The 22,161-nt window shown below is 46.9% G+C and overlaps 1 protein-coding gene and 1 non-coding gene across 3 annotated transcripts in view; both read right to left on the bottom strand.

Annotated features, from left to right (window-relative positions):
- The window catches only part of PSAP (prosaposin), a 34,787-nt gene extending 13,720 nt beyond the window's left edge, over nt 1–21,067 (bottom strand). Inside the window, exons 1-4 of one of the 2 annotated variants that reach the window (XM_005565584.4) lie at nt 20,998–21,067; nt 3,922–4,055; nt 1,384–1,458; nt 660–785 (exon numbers count right to left, since the gene is read on the bottom strand). In XM_005565584.4, coding sequence (XP_005565641.3) covers nt 660–785; nt 1,384–1,458; nt 3,922–4,055; nt 20,998–21,037 — 375 coding nt within the window. In that variant the 5' untranslated portion in view covers nt 21,038–21,067. Of the gene's footprint in view, nt 1–659; nt 786–1,383; nt 1,459–3,921; nt 4,056–18,157; nt 18,449–20,997 lie in introns of those variants that run through there. The other variant, XM_065520924.2, reaches the window with a different exon arrangement.
- Nucleotides 14,668–14,727, bottom strand: LOC123566981 (U7 small nuclear RNA). Its single transcript, XR_006689694.2, has one exon. It is a non-coding gene; the product is annotated as a U7 small nuclear RNA (small nuclear RNA).
- Nucleotides 21,068–22,161: the final 1,094 nt, after the last annotated feature.

Raw genomic sequence — 22,161 nt, 5'->3', positions numbered from 1 at the left:
GGCTGTACTTGCAATCCTTGAAGATGGCCTAGAAGGCTGTGCGTGACACAACCCCTGCCTTCCTCACCAGAACCTTGGTCAACTTTGGTCCTGTCTTGAGACAGTCCTGCCCCACTGGCCCTCTTCAGTTACTTAAACACCTCTTCTTTGTCAAGGCCTTTCCAAATTCCACAAAGCCAGTTCCGTGTTCTTTGCTAAAGATCCAGTCTGTGACACAGGGTCTGCGTATGATACATACTTGATGAATGAAAGATGAACATCTTTGTAGCTGAACACCCAAGTACATTCCCTGAATTATTCCTTAATTATAAGTTCACAGAAATAAATTCACAGAAGTGAAGTTTTGTGCTTGCTCAAAGGGGTCAAAGATTGGACATCATCTATCCAACTCACATCTCTGAAGGTTATGCCGGTTTACATTCCTTCAGCAGTCCGACCAGTCCCCAGCAGCCGCGCCCTTGCTATCCCCAGGGCAAGTTACATACAGAGTGGCCTGCTGTGCCAAAGGAGCTATTCGGGATGTGAAATTGTAGCAAAATGCTGTTGAGGAATTCCAGAGCTATGAACAGACTTTCCATTTTAACCAATCTACTCGGGGCCACTGCCTCTCCTGGGCCCCAGAAGCACCTTCAAGGAAAAGCCTATTCCCCATCACTTACCATTTCTCCTTTAATGATGTCCAGGATGACAGGGAGGTAGGAGTCCACTATCTCCTTGCACGAAGCAGACATGTTCGGTTTCGGAAGCCAGTCACAGGTCTTCTCCAAGTAAACAAGGATCTCCTCCTACGAGAGGACACCAGGGTCAGAATCAGGACAGGCTTTCCTCCCTGGAAATAAATGGGCTGAAGGCAAGAGGCCCTCAATAGCTCCCAGAAAAACCAAGCCTGGAAAACAGCCAGCCCTCAGGGAAAAGGACTTGGCCATGTTACCATTACCTATGGCTCTATCAGGTCAATCAGGCAAAAGCAGACATGAACATTCAAAATGAAGATCCTCGGACCTGCAGTCTCGCAGGCACAGGGAATTCTAAGCAGAGATGGCCAAACTGGACCTAGGTATTAGTGGCACGCAACATAACATCTCAATTAACTTCGGGCATTTAGTCCCGGGGTCAGCAAAGGAGGCCCTTCAGCTTATTTTTGTACAACCCAGAACTCAGAATGGTTTTTACATTCTTTTTACATTTTTAAAAAGAGACTGTGTGACAGGGACAGTATATGGCTCATATAGCCTAAAATCTTTTCTCCTTGGTCCTTTGTGGAAGACATTTGCCCCCCTCAGGCCTACACCATTCCTCTTTAGACACTCGGAATCACAGCTCTCTTAGGAACCAGTGCACGTGCCCGTGGCTCAGGCACCATCCCCACTCACAGCCGCTCACCTCGGTGGCATTGTCCTTCAGCATATCACCAGCTGCGGTGACAACGTCTTTGCATATGTCACAAGGAAGGGATTTCTAAGAGAAAGAATACGAGAAATTTGTATTTGTAGGACACAAATTCACACCCCACACTACTGGAACTCCCCATGGCCTTTTCCCTATTCTCTCTAACCAGGGATATGATCATGACCACGCTCCCGTCACATCCTGGTTCTCCACTCTGCATGAGCAGTGCTAGGGCACTGCAGGGAGGGAAGAGGTGTGACTCACTAGAACACACTGTGATTTACAGGACACAGAACCTTTGCTCATCCCCACGCAGCACCCCATGTGGCACAGGTCAATTTCACATCAATGCTCACAACACTTCTGAGGAAACTGAGGCTCAGGTGAAATCACAGAGTCACATCAGTACATCAGGGAGGTGGGTGGGACAGAGAAACGAACGCCCCACCCACTTCTGAAGGCACACCCACACTGAACCGTTCACCTGCGCTTCCTCTGCCTCCCAGGCATGTTAATGAGGTACCACCATGCCAAAGCCAATCTTCTGATTGGCACTAAGGCCCCCACCTGGACTACAGGCCATGGAAATTCTAGTTGGTTCCTGCAGCGTTGGGGAAGAATGCCCAGGCTGCCTTCTTGATGTCAACCAACTTTTCACCCATGAAGAACCATGTCTGGGTGAGACTGAGGAACACCTATGAACTTAGCTGCATTTAGAGAAACCGATTTGAACCTAGTCAGGCTAATACAGTCATCCTTTGGTATCTGAGGGAGTTATCAATTCCAGGACCCCTGTGGACACCCAAACCCCAGGATGCTCAAGTTCCACAGACAGCCCTCAACATCTGTGGAAACAGAGGGTCAAGGGTACCATGCATGGAACCATAACAAGAGAGGGCCAGACCGGGTGCGGTGGCTCACGCCTGTAGCCCCAACACTTTGTGAGGCCAAGGCGGGTAGATCACGAGGTCAGGAGTTTGAGACCAGCCTGACCAACGTGGTGAAAACCCTGTCTCTACTAAAAATACAAAAATTAGCCGGGCTGGTGGTGTGCACCTGTAGTCCCAGCTACTCTGGAGGCTGAGGCAGAATTGCTTGAACCCAGGAGGCGGAGCTTGCAGTTTGCCAAGATCACGCCACTGCACTCCAGCCTGGGCGACAAAGTGAGACTCCGTCTCAAAAAACAAAAAAAAACAAAAACAACAACAACAAAAAAAAAAAACAGAAGGCCGGGCCATGACAAGACCAGCCAATGAAGGAAGTTTAAAAGTCCTTACTGGACACACATTAAACCTGGAAACAGGAAGTAGTATTAAAAAACAAGATTGAAAGCAAATTAGAAATCAAATCTGAAAAGAGTTTCAGACCAGTCGTGGTAGCCCACGCCTGTAATCACAGCACTATGGGAGGTCGGAGGATGACCTTAGCCCAGGAGTTCAAGACCAGCCTGGGCAACATGGTAAAAACCTTATCTCTACAAAAAATACAAAAATTAGCCGGGCATGCTGGTGTACATCTGTGGTTCCAGTACTCAGGAGGCTGAGGTGGGAGGATCGCTTGAGCCTAGAAGGCTGAGGCTGCAGTGAGCCATGATTGTGCCACTGCACTCTGGCCTAGGTGACAGAGCCAGACACTGTCTCCAAAAAAAAGGGCAAGTATGGCCACAGAAGGCAGTTTTCCAGTGAATAATTCACAAACTGCTTCTAAAATAATGGTGCTAAGTTTTCTTCTCTCACTGAAGGAGCACTAGTGGCTCCCCGAAGTCCACTCAGTCAAACATAGCCCATACCATATGATGGCCGGCACAGCCCCAAGTGAGCCCAGGGCAGCAGCTCTGTGTTCAGCTGGCACGGTCAGCAGAGCATCTCCTGAGAGGGCTTGGGACCGTGAGGAACGCACCCGTGGCTTGTCGCCTTAGACCACGCCCCACATTAATATGCTATATTTAGCATGGGTTAGATGAAAAATCAGTGCTAGCTTCCTCAGTGTGGTTACAGCTGGAAATCAATTTTAAACTGCAACTGCGCTCCAGGATCTCAATCAGCAGTTTGCCTGTTTGAGAGGAATGAGGAGAAAACAAAATACGAAACAGGTAGAAAGTACCTGAAAAGCTCAGCGTGTACTTTGTGGAGTGAGTGACCAAGGATAGAGCCATGCCCATGTGCCCAGTGGTGGGAATGGGCACTGCCAACCCACTGGCCTCTTATCTAAGGTGAGAAGTGGGATCTGCACAGAGGCCCAGGAGGCAGTGTGGGGCACCTGGAGCCGCAGGCATGAAGACCTCATCCTGTCTGCCACAAGAGACCAGGCAGCCTCAGGGGAAGGAAACCTTAACCTCTCTGAGCCTCCATCGCCTTTGCTGTAAAACAGGTACATTCACCAATAGGTCCTGCCTCCCACACAGGGTCACAGTGAGAAGCAAACAAAATCAGGCAAGAGAAAGTGCTCTGTCAATACGGTGGTGAGTTATAGCTGCTCTAAGGGGACCCCAGAGGAGTGCTGGGGCTGGGACTAGAGGGCAGCGGCACTCACCACTGTCGGCTTGTTCCAAACGGTCTGCAGGCAGTGCTTCACTGCCCCGCAGTCGGATGCCGTCTTCACATTCTGGCACCACACTGCCGAGCCTCTGGTGCATTCTTTCATTCCGAGGACTGGGCTGGCTAGAGCTAAAATGAAAACCAGTGTGAGGAGGTGGCCTGTTTTGCAGCAAACCAGGTCGACCTGACTTATTTCCCCAGGGCTGACGGCAAGCCCTGTCCTTGAGCTGGACGCCCTTACTCGGCCCCTCACCCAGCTGTATGGGACACCAGCCACACAGATGCACCCCTGTCCCAGTCAAGAAGCTGCCTTGTCAGTCACAGGGCTGGAAGGGACTCATTTATCTGGTTCACTTTCATTGGTTCCAACTACCTTTAAACAGTATCAGGGAGTATCAGACTTTAAATCCTCATAACCTTAAAATGTTTCCATAAGTAGCAAAAGAAACCATAGGAGAAAAGACTGACAAATTCAAATACAGGGAAGATCTGTGACTTCTGTAGAATGAATAACAGCAGTAGAATGAAGGGTTTTTTAAAAAAAGAAAAACAGGCTAGACGCGGTGGCTCACGCCTATAGTCCCAGCACTTTGGGAGGCCAAGGTGGATCGCGACGTCAGGAGATGGAGACCATCCTGGCTAACACGGTGAAACCCCGTCTCTACTAAAAATACAAAAAAACAATTAGCCGGGCGTGGTGGCGGGCACCTGTAGTCCCAGCTACTCAGGAGGCTGAGGCAGGAGAATGGCGTGAACCCAGGAGGCGCAGCTTGCAGTGAGCCGAGACTGCGCCACTGTACTCCAGCCCAGGTGACAGAGTAAGACGCCATCCCAAAAAATAATAATAAATAAAATAAAAATAAATATCCTTATAACATAAAACAATTGCCAGCTGCAGCAGCTCACGCCTATAATCCCAGCACTTTGAGAGGCCAAGGTGGGGGATCACTTGAGTCCAGGAGTTGAAGACCAGCCTGGGCAACATGGCAAAACCTCATCTCTACAAAAAATTAGCCAGGCATGGTGGCACGCACCCGTGATCCCAACTACTCGAGAGGCTGAGGTGGGAGGATAGCTTAAGCCCAGGAGGCAGAGGCTGTAGTGTGCCAAGATCTCACCACTGCACTCCAGTTGTGAGCTACCATACCCAGCCCTAAAAATATTTTATCAACTGCCTTGCAAGTGCCTATGTTTCTTAAAACAAGTCCTTGATTTTAGAACCAAAAAATGGCAAAAAAAAATCCTCAGATTCACATCTCACTTCTAGGCCAACTATTCAGCTAGGAAACAAGATTACATCAGACTACATATAGAGGATGGTGGCGTGAGGGTCAAACTCCAACAGGCATCTCAGTAGGGTTGAACCAACTTTTGCTGCAATAGATACTTGGCCCAAGTCTGAGAAAAAAAAAAAAAAACAACCCACAATCACCTGAGAAACATACTTAGAACCTCAGGAGTCTCGCTGTATGCTGCTTCCCTCTGTAAGCCAATTCTACGTATGTGTGTAACACACATAGGAAACAGTGTTATATAGGTCAGCACCCGTTCTTCCTCCAGGAGAGGGAAAGGAATGAAGTGCTTTCTTTCATTACTACCTCCACAAGCTACTCACACAAAGACTGAGTCCCCCAAAGCTCGAGCCAGATCACCTCTACCCCTTCAGACACAAGAAAATGAATTATTCATCTGCTGTCCAGGTTATAGCCTTCCCTGTCCCCAGAAGCAAAATCACAAACACGTCCAGTTCGCAATCTCAACCAAGCTGGCCACATTCCAGAGAATGCTGGTTTGGACTCTAGTTTCCAGGGGAAAACATGTGCCAGATGGGAATCAGTACCGAGCTCCCCAGATGGCTCACAAAAGCTTAGTTAGCCCATAGTGTAGCCAAGCATGGCTGGCGTCAGCCTCAGTTATAAATCTCAGGGGAGCGGTGGAGGGGAGGGAGAAATTGAGTCATGAGGGTAAGGGCTCTGAGGACTGTGCGGTCACAGAAACAGCTCAAATAGGAGCCGCAGACCTGATGACTCCCACCACACCCTAGCAGGCCCTGGGCCCCTAGGACTTTGAAAAGGACCCATGATGACACCATGATACACACTGCCTAGCCCTACCTCCAAATCAAGAGAGGGCCCGAGTGATGAACAGGTGGCTACCACCAAAATGAGTCTCTAGGCAGAGGAAGGCAGAGTGATACACAGGGAAGCCAGAAGATGATGGGCTCAGACCTCAGGAGACCAGAGCCAAGCGGAAGAATCACCACCAAAAGCAGGGGCAAGTGACCGGCACTCCCCATTCTTAAAAATGCCCATCCAGTGTAACATCCACCCAGCTACTTTCTCCAGCCTTCTCAGCAGGGAACTAGCTACAGCTGACCAAAATCTAGAGTGTTTCTGGAACACAACTCACTCCCACAGGCCCATACGAGAATACTTTGTAGGTTGCCTACTTCCTCTAGGAATGTGAAACAATAAGTTTTCCATGATGACTTTGTTACTTATTTTGGTCTGGCCAACCTGGACTGAAAATAATCTCGGGCAGCCCCTTGTATCTGAAACTGGCCCAGCTAATACAAACTGTCACTTCCCAATCCATGACCTACTGAATGGCAGCAGACCTCTTCCTCAGACCTGGAGGCAAAAAGGTACGCATGGTGGAGAATTCGGTATGCCTATGAAGTCATCAAATTCCAGCGTAAAACAGATTTCCGTGGACACAGGAAGTAACACGTAAATTCCAACCCCTAGAAACTCCCTTCTTAGCGAGACAGCCTCTTCTACCTCCAACCACAAGCCAAACATAAAGGTGAGTATTACAAAAACGGCCTGTGGTATGCAATGGATTCCATCTCCCAGGATGAGCGACGTGATGACACATGTTCACAGAGACTGCGTGTCCTCAGGGCAGGCACTGCTGGGTGGTGCTGGGGAGCTCCCGGCTGCCGAGAGGTGCAAAGCCCATTTTCAGAGCCTATCTCCTAAGAGGGGATCAAACAGTGGGTCAGAACCTTTTGGGGACATGGATCCCTTTCCCAGAAACTTTATTACACATAAAATTCTCCTAGCACTGGAGGAACTTCTCAGGCCCCAGCTGTGGATTAATCACAAAGCTCTACAGGCGAGGGTGGTTCTTCTCCACACAAGCAGGTCAACAACCCAGATGGTCACCAGCTCCACCGACTGTGCAGAGCCCGAGGCCCTCATGCCAGAGACCAAATGAACAGTCACAACTTTCTTTACCCCCCAGAGCGGGAGGAACAGACATCTAAGTAACGGTGTGTGATCCCACACATCTGTGGGAATGGAGCGGCAAGGCAATGCTAACGGAGCCTTCCTCAAAACGAAATTGGAATTGGCACCTGCAAAATGGTGACAGAAAGGGCTGGCTACGTGGAGAGGGGATGGGAAATTCAAGAACATTCCAAAGGAGTCCAGTTATCTGTGGGGAAGGGAAGAAACTGTCCTGTCTTTTCAGGAGCGAAGCCAAGGAAGTAGTGGCAGCCAGGCTGCAAAGGCAGACACTCTCAGGTGCGTGAGGAATGGTCTCACCTGCCACACACACCCCAAGGTGAGGGCTCAACCCCATGGGCGATGCTGCAGGAAGCTCCAGGGATTTCTGGGTGGGACAGGACAGGTACGCTCATGTGTGGGTCTCAACCACCCAGGCAGGAGGTGGCAGAACTGAAGAGGAGGCAGGAGATACCAACGCCAGGCACCTAACTGGAAGGCGAATTCAAAAACGTCCACATGAGAAATGGAGGCAGCCAGAGCCGAGAGACGCTAACACAGACTCCAAGAGAACAAGATGGGCAAATGGCACTAACTGGGTTCCATGAGAAGTCGGGAGGCTCAAAGGGAAAGTAGAACAGCAAGGGCCAACAGCACCAGGAGAGACATGCCCATGAGCACCGTGAGCTGCTCAGCAGAGGCCAGGGAGGGGAGGGCCTGGGGCCCCACCCAGAGAGTCCCCTGGAGGACTGGGGATGAGTGACGGGAGAAGGAATGTTTCAGAGACATGCATGGTCATCTCCAAGTAGGGGGAGAATCCCTTGCACCTTCCACCCGGGTGTGGAACTGGTATGAGTAGCTCCAGCCCACAGACCTCTGAACAATGGGCGGAGAACTGCAGCTCCAGGTAAAGAACGCATTTAGGCCGGGCGCGGTGGCTCAAGCCTATAATCCCAGCACTTTGGGAGGCTGAGGCGGGTGGATCACGAGGTCAGGAGATCGAGACCATCCTGGCTAACATGGTGAAACCCTGTCTCTACTAAAAATACAAAAAACTAGCCGGGCGCGGTGGCGGGCGCCTGTAGTCCCAGCTACTCGGAGGCTGAGGCAGGAGGAATGGCGTGAACCCGGGAGGCGGAGCTTGCAGTGAGCTGAGATCCGGCCACTGCACTCCAGCCTGGGCGACAGAGCGAGACTCCGTCTCAAAAAAAAAACAAAAAACAAAAAACAAAACAAAACAAAAGAACGCATTTAACATCCACCCAGGGGCATAAAAAGAGAACGGATTAGCCGGGCTTGGTGGTGCACACCTCCATAGTCCCAGCTACTGGGGAGGCTAAGGTGGGAGGATCACTTATGCCCGGGGACGGAGGTTGCACTCCAGGGCCCCAGCGTCACTGCACTCCAGCCTGGGCAATAAAGCCAGAACCTGTCTCAGAAAAAAAAGAGAGAATGAGTGGCATCATCAGGTGATGACCTCACCAACAGTGGAAGCAACCAAGCAGAAACAACACATAACCTATGAGCAATTCTACGTAAGAGGGATCCTTTCAGTGGTGGGCTGGACTAAAAGAGCTCCTAGGACCTCCAAGTCTTCATTCCAACAAAGCAGATGACATTTTCAGCATTTATAACTAATAAATAAAAACTACTCAAAACTGCCTTCTGGTGAGTTATTTCTCAAAACATGTTGCTAGCAAAGCCTTTCATCTCTATTCGCATCCTCCCACAACCTACCCCCAAATACCAATTTCCTTCTCTGAGGCAGTATTGCTGAACTCCAAGAAAGTTCTTAGAATGTTTGAGCTCCTGGAGATTTCTGATTAAACGTGTCATAAAGACATGAACAGCAATCGGAGCAAATCGAGCGCTTCACTTCTTAGTTCAAGGGCCTGGCAAGAGAGCTGGGAACAATGGGCCCTTTTTATTTTTATTTATTTATTTTCTTTTTTTTGAGACAGAGTCTTGCTCTTGTCACCCAGGCTGGAGTGCAGTGGCACAATCTCGGCTCACTGCAGCCTCCGCCTTCTGGGTTCAAGTGATTCTCCTGCCTCAGCCTCCCGAGTAGCTGGGATTATAGGCGCCCACCACCACACCCAGCTAATTTTTGTATTTTTAGTAGAGACGGGGTTTTGCCACTTTGGCCAGGCTGGTCTCAAACTCCTGACCTCGTGATACACCCGCCTCGGCCTCCCAAAGTGCTGGGATTACAAGTGTGAGCCACCATGCTCGGCCCCACAACGGGACTTTTTTAAAGACACAGATTTCAGGGCCATGTGTGGTGGCTCATGCCTGTAATCCCAGCACTTTGGGAAGCTGAGGCGGGAGAATCACTTTGAGCTCAAGAATCAAGACCAGCCTGGCAACATGGCAAAACCTCATCTCTACAAAAAATACAAAAATAGCCAGGCGTGGTGGCAGGTGCCTGTAATCCCAGCTACTCGGGAGGCTGAGGCAGGAGAATCACTTGAACCTGGAAGGCGGAGGTTGCAGTGAGCCGAGATCGTGCCACTGCACTCCTGCTGGGCGACAGAGCAAGACTCCAACAAAAAAAAAAAAAAGAAAGAAAAAGAAATGTCATTATTATTCTATGTCTCTGTTGTTTACAGTCAAACCTCAGCCCAACTAATATATACATTTAATCAACGACCTCACTTACAAGAAAGGTCTCCCAACAATGAGTGTTTCCGGGGGTACTCCAGTTAGGATACTGAAAAGCCCAGTACACAACATAACCAAAGATTTTCTGAAGCAATCTCAGAATGACAGGATAACCCTTCCTAGAACGTGATAAAACAATCAGTCTCATTATTTTAACCATACAACATATGCTTTGCCTTTTAAATATTTTAGTAACATGCTAAAATACAATTTGAGTCTAGCTACCAAAAAAAAAAGTAACAGAAAATGCAGGCAGCCTCCCAGCGCTGACAATCAGAGCCTACATTGCACAGGGCAGCAGATCTGCTGCCTGGGTAAGGCGGCACCATGGCAACAGGCAGGTTGCTAGGAAACCAAGAGAGGATAATCCCAGGAGGGGCAGCTTCTACCGCAGGTCCCCCGCATTCAGGCATTTCTCAGAGGAATTCATGTACTTCCATCCCCTAGAAGCAGGAGATAATACAATGCACTCAACACTAACTACTCAAACAGCTAGTGCCACAAATATCTTCTATGGTAAAGAGCACTCGTCTCTTCTTCATAGATAATCCTGCCTTTGGAAAACAGTCTGCAGAGCAGAATAACACAGCTCACTGAATCATTCAGAATAGTATACACTCAGAGGTAGTCTCCCTTGATTTGGAGGAAGTAAGGTCCGAGAGTCCTCTTATCACATAAGAAATCAGTGGCAATAAAGCTCTTAAGCTTGCTAGGCTGACATCCCATCACCTCTGGCCTCAAAGTATTAAGACAAAGGTCCTTTCTTCCCTGCTTCTCCTCTGCTGCTACAGCCTGGCTTCTTAATTTTCCTCGCAAGCCAGATCATTCCAGGGCAGGACATTATCTACACAGAGAAAGCAATAAAGTCCTCAGGGAAATTACCTTGTGCAATAATGACTGAGGCTGGGGACAAGAAGGCAATCTACTCAGACTGTATAAGAGTGATGGAATGGAGGCTTAACTAATTTGGGGACAATTCCTAACTAGTTCATTCAAGGGCACTGTAGTCCAATAAAAACTCCTAACAAAGCTTTTCTTCCAAAGCATTAACATATCAGGTGATGATCAAAGAAGAACTTAGATCACCTTAGATAAGATTACATGACAATCCATGACTGAAAAACGAGCCCTTGGCAGGACTACCCAGATTCCAGCCAAGTGAGCAAGTGGAGGCAGGGGTCAGAGGGGGGCTCTGCATGGCTCCCCATCCTCGAGAAAGCTCCGCTGCAGATCCAGCATGCTGCACGGCAGTCGGTGCAGGCACCCACACACACTGGTGCTGGCTCCCACGCTGAGCCTTGCTAACCAGCTGCATGGTCCCTCCCTGCACATTTGCAGAAGATAATCATATGCTAAAAAAGGCTTCATGCAAACCTCATTAAAGAAATTCAGTATTCTGAACTTGTCTCATATACTATTTACTAACTAAAAAGTTCCAGATATATGAGTCTACTATAAATGTCACTTTTGGCATACTTCAGTTAATACTTTATAGGAATACTGCCTTCATTTGAAATCTAAAATGTTCAGACCACAGTATGGGTCACGGCAGGATATCAGACTGGCCCAGAATTCCGATTTAGTTGCTTTCACCACAGAGGGCTGTTATGATAAATAAATGAACTAATGTTCAATAAAAAGCAGAATGGGCCAGGCGCAGTGGCTCACATCTGTAATCCCAGCACTGTGGGAGGCAGAGGCGGGCAGATCACCTGAGCTCCTTCAAGATGAGCCTGCGCAACATGGTGAAACCCCATCTCTACTAAAAATACAAAAAATGGCTGGGTGCAGTGGCTCACGCCTGTCACTCCAGCCCTTTGGGAGGCCAAGGCAAGTGGATTACTCGAGGTCAGGAGTTCGAGACCAGCCTGGTCAACATAGTGAAACCTGGTTTCTACTATATATATATATATATATATATATATATATATATATAAATAAAATAGCCAGGCATGGTGGCGCACACCTGTGGTCCCAGCTACTCAAGAGGCTGAGGCAGGAGAATCACTTCAACCCATAAGGCAGAGGATGCAGTGAGCCGAGATCATGCCACTGCACTCTGGCCTAGGTGACAGTGCGAGACCCCGTCTTTTAAAAAAAAAAAAAAAAAAAAAAAAGCAGAATGTCTCCTTATGGGTTACCTATTAAATATCTGTAGGTTCTGCAAATCAGCTAAACCAGTGGTTCTCAAAAGTGTGGTCCAAAACCCTAAAGGTCCCAGGGACTCTTTCAGGCGGTCTGTGAGGGAAAAATCCTCATAATGAAAACAAGACATCAGTTGCCATTTTGCTCACTCACAAATGTCCAGTGAAGTTTCTGCAGAGGCATGTGATATGACATTGCAACAGACTGAATGCCCAAGCAGCTAAGAATCCAGCCAGGTGTTAAAAGGACTGCAAAAATGTAAAACAGGCTGCTCACTAAATATCTGTGTTTTGGAAAATATTTTTTCATTAAAAATATAATACATACAATAAATATATATATGTTAACATGTAATAGGTTTATCAACATTTCAAAGCATTACTTTTTAAACACTGACAGTTTAACTCATAAGATGTTAAATATTGATAGATACAGCCCACATAAGCAAAAGGTCTTTGGGGTCCTCAATAACTAAGGAGTATATAGGGATCCTGCAACCAAAAGTTTGAGAACCTCCAAGCTAAACATCTAGAGAACCAACTTCTGAAACCAAAAGTGGGGGGGATAATTTCCTCAACTTATAGCTGCTTTCTTTTTCAGATTTACCTCAAATCAGAGCCACCATTAACATCTAAATTATATTAGGCTCCCCTGTCCCTATCACCTACATAGAACCCTCCCCAAAAGGTTTGGGAGGGGCGGGTCCCAAACTATCCTCAACTATTATAAAGGTCAACACTTCATTTGCGTTCAAAGTCACTCTTAATTTCGTAACCCTAAAAACAATTTCTTAACATTAATTTAAGAATAGAAGATAATATTCTATCTAATCATGAAAAAGACTCAGCACTATGAAGTAATGAAGTTTCAAGCACACTAGCCTACACTTCCCCAGCTGAAGTCTACCTGGCTACACCTCACGGCACTCATCAATGCTGAGCACCTGTTATGTGCCCAAACTGCTCCACATGCTGCAGACACAGCAAGTGATCAAGACAACGCACACACCACAACGCCAGGTAGCGGTGAGTGCTACAAATAAAGCAAGGTGGGGTGGGGCAGCTATTTCAGACAGATCCGTGGGGAACACTGATAAGGCAACATCAAGCAGGGACCTGAATGCATAGAGAGAGGAAGCCCCATGGGTTACCCAGGGAGGAAGATGTCTCAGAGAGGTGGAATTCAAAATGGAAAATCTATGAACACCAACAAGGAAGGGGCCAGGAGCCTGGACAGCAGGCCAGACAGAAGACAGGGGGAGGAACTGAGAGGTGGCCAATCACCAGGTGACAGGCGACCTTGCCAACACACTCTGAGTCTTATTCCTAGTGCTATAGGAAGCCACATGGCCCTCTGGTATCAATGCCTGAAGAACAGACTTACTCGTACAGAACGGCATCCCATCACAGCTACTGAAAGAGTCGTAAGCAACGTGACAAATACTGGCCAAAAGAACTTTCCCTGCGTCTTCTTCAATCTTAGTCATGTTGTTTCCTCTCATGTAAATAATTTTTCAAAGGCAGTATCTGTCCAAATGTGGCCAGAATTTACGATTTTTACATTTACAAGTCTCATTAGAATTCACCTCACATTTTATTAGATGTCCATGTCCATCAATAGGCATTAAATAGACACATCCATACAATGAAATACTCAGCTGGGAAGTGGGAAGAGATTAAGGAGACCTGACAGCCAAGGGCTATGTGGCATAGCCGGTTGGACCCAGGAACCAAAAAATGAGATTAGTGGGAAAACTGGTAAAAATCCAAATAATAAAGTTTGCAATCTAGATAGTGAGTGTCCTGATATTAATTCCTTGCTTTTGGCAAACGTATCATGGTTATACAACACGTTGACAGTATGGAAAGCAAGGTGAAGGGTATACAGGAACTCAGTATACTACCTTTGTAACTTTTCTGTAAATCTAACATTATCTCAAATTTTAAAATTTAAGTACATCTATCTGTGTTAGCATGAAGTGACCTCTAGGATATACTGTTTAAGAAAACAAAAGGAGAAATGCAAATGAAACCACTAAGTCATTTTACTCCTATCAAATTAGCAAAATTTAAAGTTTTAACACTATCAAATGTTAACAAAGGCATGCAGTAACTGGAAATTGAATATGTTATGGAATGACAACTGCCAAGATCATCTGAGAGCACTTCTACAATTGTTAGTTACTCCACAACTCAGCAATTCTGCTCTTAGACATATTCCCTAGAGAAACGTTTTCCATGTGCACAAGGAGACATGTGCAAGAATTTTTACCGAAGCAGGCTGTAACAGAAAAAAACTAGAAATTATCTAAATGTCTATCACTAGAATAGAAATGATATAGACTGGGCTCAGTGGCTCACACCTGTAATCCCAGCACTTTGGGGTGCTGAGGAGGGCAGATCACCTGAGGTCAGGAGTGCGAGACCAGCCTGGCCAATGTGGTGAAGCCCTGTGTGTACTAAAAATACAACCATTAGCCAAGCGTGGTGACATGCATCCATAATCCCAGCTACTCGGGAGGATGAGACAGGAGAATCACTTGAACTCAAGAGGTGGAGGTTGCAGTGAGCCAAGATCACGCCACTGCACTCCAGCCTGGGTGACAGAGCAAGACTCCGTCTCAAAAAAAAAAAAAGAAAAAGAAATTCTATAATTGAATACTATATTGTAGTGAAAATCAAACAAGTCTACGCATTTTCTTTTTTGTGGAGGGCTTTCCAGTAAAAACCAGAAAGCCTTCTAGACAAATTCTAAAAGGCATAACAGTAATCTACACATTTTCAACGTAGATAAACCTTCCTAGCAAAACAAAAAACTAACCCAACAATATAGAGTGGTCCCTCTTTAACCATAGCTTCCTTGTCTACCATGTCAGTTACCCACGGTCAAATGTGGTCTGAAAATGTATTCTGAGAGACAAAGACCACATTCACATAATTTTTATTACATATTGTTTTAATTGTTCTGTATTACTAGTTGTTGTTAATCCCTTACTGTGCCTAATTTATAAACTAAACTTTATCACAGGTATGTATGCATAAGAAAAAACATACTATATATAAGGTTTGGTCTCATCCACAGCTTCTGGCATCCCCTGGGGGTCTTGGGACACATCCCCCAAGGATAAAGGGAAAGACTGTTGGATACAATATTTGCAAAATGTTTAAAATATCCAAAACAATATATACACACTGCTGAAGCTTCCAGTCACATGTAGGGGAGGAAAAAGACCTAAGGGGGAGGAAAAACAAGTCCAGGAAGGTGGCTGTCTATGGCGGCAGCTGGGTTGTCAGGTTCCATTTCTTAACCTGGGTGTTGCATACACATGTGTTCATGATAATCTTCCACTTTTAAAATGTTTCACAATTTAAGAAGCAACAAGCAAAACAGTCAGTAGAATATACTATTATGCGTGTTAAAAAGAAAAAAGGCAGAAGGAACTCACACATGGGGTGTACCTCTGCAAGCTCCTAAGGGAGCTGCTACTAGGCTGTCTGAGGAGGGCCTGGGGCCAGCAGTGACAGGGACAAACTTTGTATTCTACACTCCATTCTACTGACTGACCTGGCTTCCCACGTCCATCTATTATCTACTCTAAACAGCTCGCCTCCATTTATGAATGGGGAAACTGAACTAGGGGGCTGGAACAGACTACCTCAGGTCCAGGGTTAGTGACAACAGGTGCAGACCCAAGCATTCAGGTTACCAGGAACCAGCTCTGATCTGCTGGGCTGCTCTGATGTCAAGATCACCTGCAGCTACACCTAGTTTGGCTACCTAGACTATGAACTGCCTACCAACTCCCTCCTAACTGCTGTGTACCTACCCTGGCTTGTTTTCCTGACTCACTAATTATACCCAGCATGTATGTTTTTAATAAGTCAATTTAATTTTGTTAAAGTCACAACGTCCTTTGAAACGAAGATGCCAAAGGAAATCACAAAATCAAGGGCAGAAAATAGGTCGATGTGCTGGGGGGACAAAGATATTGACAATACATTATTTGTATTAGTGGTACAGCAACAAACAATACTAACTAAGTCCTTTTCTGTATTCACCTAATTTATTAAAGCTAAACAGCAGCCCAGTGAAATAGGAATGATTAATGCCACTTTACAAATGATGAAATACGGGAGACTTTAAGCAACTTGCCCAAGGTCGTATGGCTACTGTCAGCAATGAGATAATGTGAAACTTCCACTCCACATTGTCATCTTCTCCCAACATACAATATTACAAATGCCATAAAGTTATTTTTTGGAACTTCATGTAATAAAAAAATAAAGCAATTAGTACTTTTGCAACAGCCAAAATCTTCATCCCAATCACTGTATTTATCATCACTGTTTTAAAGCCTTAAAAAAAAAAAAAAAAAAAAAGGCCAGGTGCGGAGACTCACACCTGTAATCCCAACACTTTGGGAGGCCGAGGCAGGCAGATCACTTGAGGTCAGGAGTTCGAGACCAGCCTGGCTAACATGGCGAAACCCCATCTCTACTAAAAATACAAAAATTAGCCAGGCGTGGTGGCACACCCCTGTAATCTCAGCTATCAGCTACCTGGGAGGCTGAGGTATGAGAATCACTTAAACCCGGGAAGCAGAGGTTGCAGTGAGCTGAGATCACGCCACTGCACTCCAGCCTGGGCAAGAGAGTAAGACTTTGTCTCAAAAAAATAAATAAATAAAATAATTTTTAAAAAAGGGCAAGCAGGGAAATGTAATTCTAATTAGTACTCTCTTTCATTTATCTGAAGAATATCCAGACTCTCCTTCCTGGTGGCAGAACCAAAAAGGAGCCAGAAAGCAAGGCTTACAGCCTGGCAGCCAGTAATCTAGAATCCCTGCTAGAAGCTGCCTCCAAAGCTGCCATGCATACCTGTCTAAGTGGCTTTGGTCTTGGCCTTGAGAACTTCCTAAGCATGCCTCATTAGGTGCTGTCCCCAGCCAGCAACACCCCGCCCCACCCTTCCACTTCCCAACAGCTGTCTGGACATCCCATGGTTTCACTCACCGAGAAAATGGAAGACTAAGTTCTCCTTTCCCTCATCTAGAAAATGCCACACCAATTAATCCAACAGACTTCAACTCTCAGAGTTCCTTCTCCAAACAACCTGTCAGGGCCCGGCGCGGTGGCTCACACCTGTAATTCCAGCACTTTGGGAGGCTGAGGCAGGCAGATCACTTGAGGTCATGAGTTCAAGACCAGCCTGGCCAACATGGCAAAACCCCATCTCTACTAAAAATACAAAAATTAGCCGGCATGGTGGTGGGCGCCTATAATCCTAGCTACTCGGGAGGCAGAGGCGGGAAAATCGCTTGAACCCAGGAAGCGGAAGTGGCAGTGAGCCAAGATCGCACCACTGCACTCCAGCCTGGGGACAGAGCAAGACCCCATCTCAAAAACAACCTGTCAGGTTTTTCCCTTTCGGACACCTCTCTTTCACAAGAGAGAGCTGCTCTCCTCTCTCCTTTCTTCTGCCTATTAAACTTTCTGCTCCAAAAAAAAAGAAAGAAAAAAACAAAACAACGTGTCAAATGTACTTCAAGAACGTGACAAATCACTGATTTGTTAAAACAAATAAACCCTTCTTTCTTCAGGAATTATACTCTTATTTTCACAGAATAAAACTGATTTACTATTGATAAACAGGAGATTTATCCAAAATCCCTGACAGGCCAAGACCTGAAGTTCCTACTGATATTCAGCAGGCCAGGCAATAAATTCATATGTTATTGAAAGAAAATATGTTAATACCTTCTAGCATGCCCAGAAAACACACCTGTCTTAGTGTGGGGTAGACAACATTCAGCTGGCTAGCCACCACACAGCTGACAGCTATCAGAGCATCTAAGCTTCAGGGAGCACCTGCCACATCCAGGCACCATCCCTCATGCCTTACACCTAGCTCATGAACATGCTCCTTTTTCCACCAGAGGACTCACCCAACAGCAACAGCCTCCATGATCCCATTTGTAAAAGTTGGAAACTGCAGCCTTTACATCTATGGCATTCAAGGGTTAACAAAAATGTTTCCTTTGGGGCAAGTGGGACAGGGCAGTGAATGGATGAACAGGGGCCTCTGGATGCCTGGATGCCACTGCTCTGCTCCCCAACCTCGGGGGCTGCTTACACGGGCGGGCTCACTTTGTGGTAATTCATCAAGTTGTCTACTTAATCTTCCATGTATGTAACTTACACTAAGTTTTTAAAAGTTAAGAGGTCCATGTTGACAGAGGGATACAGAAAAAGCGAGCACTGTAGAGTCTTGGGTTCTGGTCCTGGCATCCCCAGTAAATGGTCTGTGATTTGGGAGAATCACCTCTGGGCACCTCCAGGTCTTCATTTCTTCCAAAGGGGTTAGATTAGATGCTCTCCAATTCTCCCACGGTGCCATGGCTTTGCTTTCGCTTTTAGGTGGGTAAAAAGGAGAGGCAGCTGGATGGGCAAAGTAACTCAAAAGCAAGTGTCTCTACCATCAGGACATCACTGAAACACAAAATACAAAGCCCGTCCCGATTCAGGGTGACACTCTGTACTATAACAGTGTCACGAAGAAAGTTCTAAATGCCTCCCAGGCAGCAGACAATAGCTGCAGTCACCAGGCACTTTCACGAACAAAACTCATTATCATGTCTAGAAATTTTAGGAGTAACAATTCCAAAAAAATCACAAAGGGGCCACAGCTGTGAAGGCCAGGCAGCATTCAAACACTGTTATCAGCACTGACTTTGGCCTAATCCTAAAGGCAGGACAGCAAAGTTTGACCAAGGCCATTACAATACCTCCCATTTACCACAGTTTTCAGGGAAGAGGGTCCCTTGGTTAACCAAATACTGTGGTTAACCATAAGCCCATATATACCCGAGGTGGATTTTACATTTCCCAAGACACAATTAAGTCCCTTTTGGGTGATGTGAGTGAATCAGAACTCTTAAGGGTCTTGTGAAGAGTGACTCAACGTCAACAAGAACAATGGATAATGTAAAAAGTAAGAAAAAAATTGCTCTGAATCAGTATAAAAAATTTAGAGACCAGCATTAGTTTATTATACAGACCATAGAATAACAGCAGTATAAGCTTGAATATAAAACCAAAATGATTTTTTTAGTAAGCAGATCGCCTTTCACTGTGCACAGGTAAAACAAATTTAAGAGCTTGGTACAGGGTCAAGAGACATTCTTGAGAGCTGCTGAAAGCTAACACATTTCTTTGGTTTTGCATCAACCCTGTCATCCACTTTGTCACTGTTTATTAAAATCTGGGTAGCTGTATGGTGGCTAAAATGGCAGCCAGCCCTTAGATTACATATAGTTACTAAGAAACAGAAATTGTGGTGGGGACTGGGTGCGGTGTCTCACGCCTGTAATCCCAGCACTTTGGGAAGCTGAGGTGGGAGAATGGCTTGAACTCGGAAGGCGGAGGTTGCAGTGAGCCGAGACTGCGCCATTGCACTCCAGCCTGGGCAACAAGAGCGAAACTCCGTTTCAAAAACGAACAAATAAAACACAAACGGCCAATAGTGTGCAAGACTTTCTTTTCTCTCTCTCTCTCTTTTTTTTTTTTTTTAACAGGCGGGGTCTTGCTATGTTGCCCAGGCTGGTCTCCAACTCCTAGGCTCAAGCGATCCTCCCACCTCGGTCTCCCAAAGTGCTGGGATTACGGGCATGAGCCACCGCGCCCAGATGCAAGACATTTCAAAGCAAGTGAAATGAGGACTCCATGGCAAAATAACTGGACCACAAAACACTATATCGCCTTCAATACCTATGAGAATTAAGCTCTGATATTTTTTTTTTTTAGCTTGGCCAAATTCCTATCTAAGGGGTCTAGGGAGTCATACCCTACAAATCACAAATTCTCATCAGATAGGTTTTATTTGACCCTATATATCGTGACTTACTTTCCAATCTGACTCTGGCATAACATTATGAGACAAGGAAAAAAAAAAGCAAAATATCTAAGCCCAAAATATATTTCCTTGCCATACCTTGAAATTGCCCTGCAAAGTCTCTTGTGGGAAAAATCCACATTCTATAGAGAATCCCCTTCCCCCTATGTTTTCCTTCCCAGATCCAGGAGATAATCAACTAAGAGCCAGACACCCTTTCGGGTCCATAGAAACATTTTACAACGTGCTCGCTCTCTTAAGTTGGCTACCTGAGAGCTTCCTCTGCACAATATAACTTGGTCTCCACAATCCTTTATCTTTACTTGAATATTTTCTTTTTATTGATCCCAGGTCTTCAGATAAACTCAGCCAACTGTCAACTAGAAAATGTTTAAATTTACCTATGGCCTGGAAGCCCCCTGCCGCTTTGAGTTGTCCCGCCTTTCTGAACCAAACCAAAGTATTTCTTAAATGTATGTGATTGATGTGTCATACCTCCCTAAAATACGTAAAATCAAGCTGTACCCAGACCACCTTGGGCATATGTTCTCAGGACCTCCTGAGGGCTGTGTCACGGGCCATGGTCACTCATATTTGGCTCAGAATAAATCTCAAAATATTTTAGAGTCTGACTCGTTTTGTCAACACCTAGAATCCGGAGTAAATACATACACAAACGTCAACACAGATGATATACATGTGCTTCCTGCAGCTTCGCTACCCTTACAGACAGGCAACTGAAGCCAACGGCCAAAGTGTCCTGCGGGACGGGGCTCCAGCCCACCTCCATCACGTGCGCCCAGCACAGGCACAACACAGCTGCCCAAGCGGTCACCCTACAAGACCCACCCCACAGTGGAAAACGCAGTCTGAGGGAAGGCCTCGGGGCCCCCACCGCGCAGGAACCCACTCCAGCCCCCAGGGAGATGCTGCCTAGGGCCTGGGCCGCCCTCCCGGGGGCATTTTCGCAGCCAGCCCCCCGGAGCCCCCGGTCGCCCAGAGAAAGCCGGCGAACGCGCCTGCGCAGTGCGCGCCCCCTCGCCAACCCGGGCAGGGGGAGCAGAGGGACCAGGCCCGGCACAGCCCACACTGGGGCCGATGGACGCTGCGAGGCACCTCCTCCCCAGACTGAGGGTCCCAGGGCTTACCCGCGCCCAGGAGGCTGGCCAGGAGGAAGAGAGCGTACATAGCGCCGCCTGACTCCGCAGTCTGCAATGCGGAGCGTCAGCTGATCCCCGCAGATATAAATCTGCCCTGCCCCGAAGCCGTCCAGTGCGCAGGCGCTAACCCCGCCCAGTCCGGGCCTGCCCGGGCTCATCAGCACCCTGACTCAGCGCCTCTGAGGGCGCCTGCGCGAAGGGGAGGCCAATTGGGGGACAATGGGTGGAGCGAAGGGAAGGGCTATGGGGAGGAGTGAGGAAGAACTTCGAGAAAAGGAAGGGAAAAGTCATAAAAGAAAAATCCTATTAATAGGTCAGAGATTATATATGTAACAATACCTTTTAAATCTCCACATTGTTGGCCGCCGCGGTGGCTGACACTTGTAATCTCAACACTTGGGAGGCCGAGGCGGGCGGAGAGTTCAAGACCAGCCTGGGCAATGTGGTGAAACCCCATCTCTACAAAAAAAATACAAAAAAATCAGCCCGTTGTAGTAGCGGGTTTCACACAGAATAGCTTGAGGTTTCACAGAGAATGAGTAGTCGTGTAACAGTGAGGGTACAGGACTCAGTCCTGGCCAGGAGCACGTGGGGGCAGGTGGTGGCACCTGGTCAAAGGCAAGTCTGGGCTGGGCGTGGTGGCTCACGCCTGTAATCCCAACACTTTGGGAGGCCGAGGCGGGCGGATCATGAGGTCAGGAGTTCGAGACCAGCCTGACCAATATGGTGAAACCCTGTCTCTACTAAAAATACAAAAATTAGCCAGGCGTGGTGGTGCACACCTGTGGTCCCAGGTACTCAGGAGGCTGAGGCAGGAGAATCGCTTAAACCTGGGAGGCGGAGGTTGTGGTGAGTCGAGATCACGCTACTGCACTCCAGCCTGGATGACAGAGCAAGACTCCATCACAAAAAAAAAAAAGTGTAAGCCTCACATTGTGGTACCGTTAAAGATGTACTACCATTCCTCACCCAACGTAAGAGATCATAAGAGTCACAACCAACACTCCTGTAGCAAGAGACAGCTTAAGAGAAAAGCATAACAAATTTATGTAATCAACGTTTTATGTGACATGGAAGCCTTCAGAAATTAAGACCCAAAGACCTAGGGAAAACTTAATTTTTATGCCGAGGTTCGATGAAAACCGAACATGT

The sequence above is a fragment of the Macaca fascicularis genome, chromosome 9 (genome assembly GCF_037993035.2).
Source record: "Macaca fascicularis isolate 582-1 chromosome 9, T2T-MFA8v1.1".
Taxonomy (NCBI): Eukaryota; Metazoa; Chordata; class Mammalia; order Primates; family Cercopithecidae; genus Macaca; species Macaca fascicularis.
This window is presented reverse-complemented; position numbering and strand designations above follow the sequence as displayed.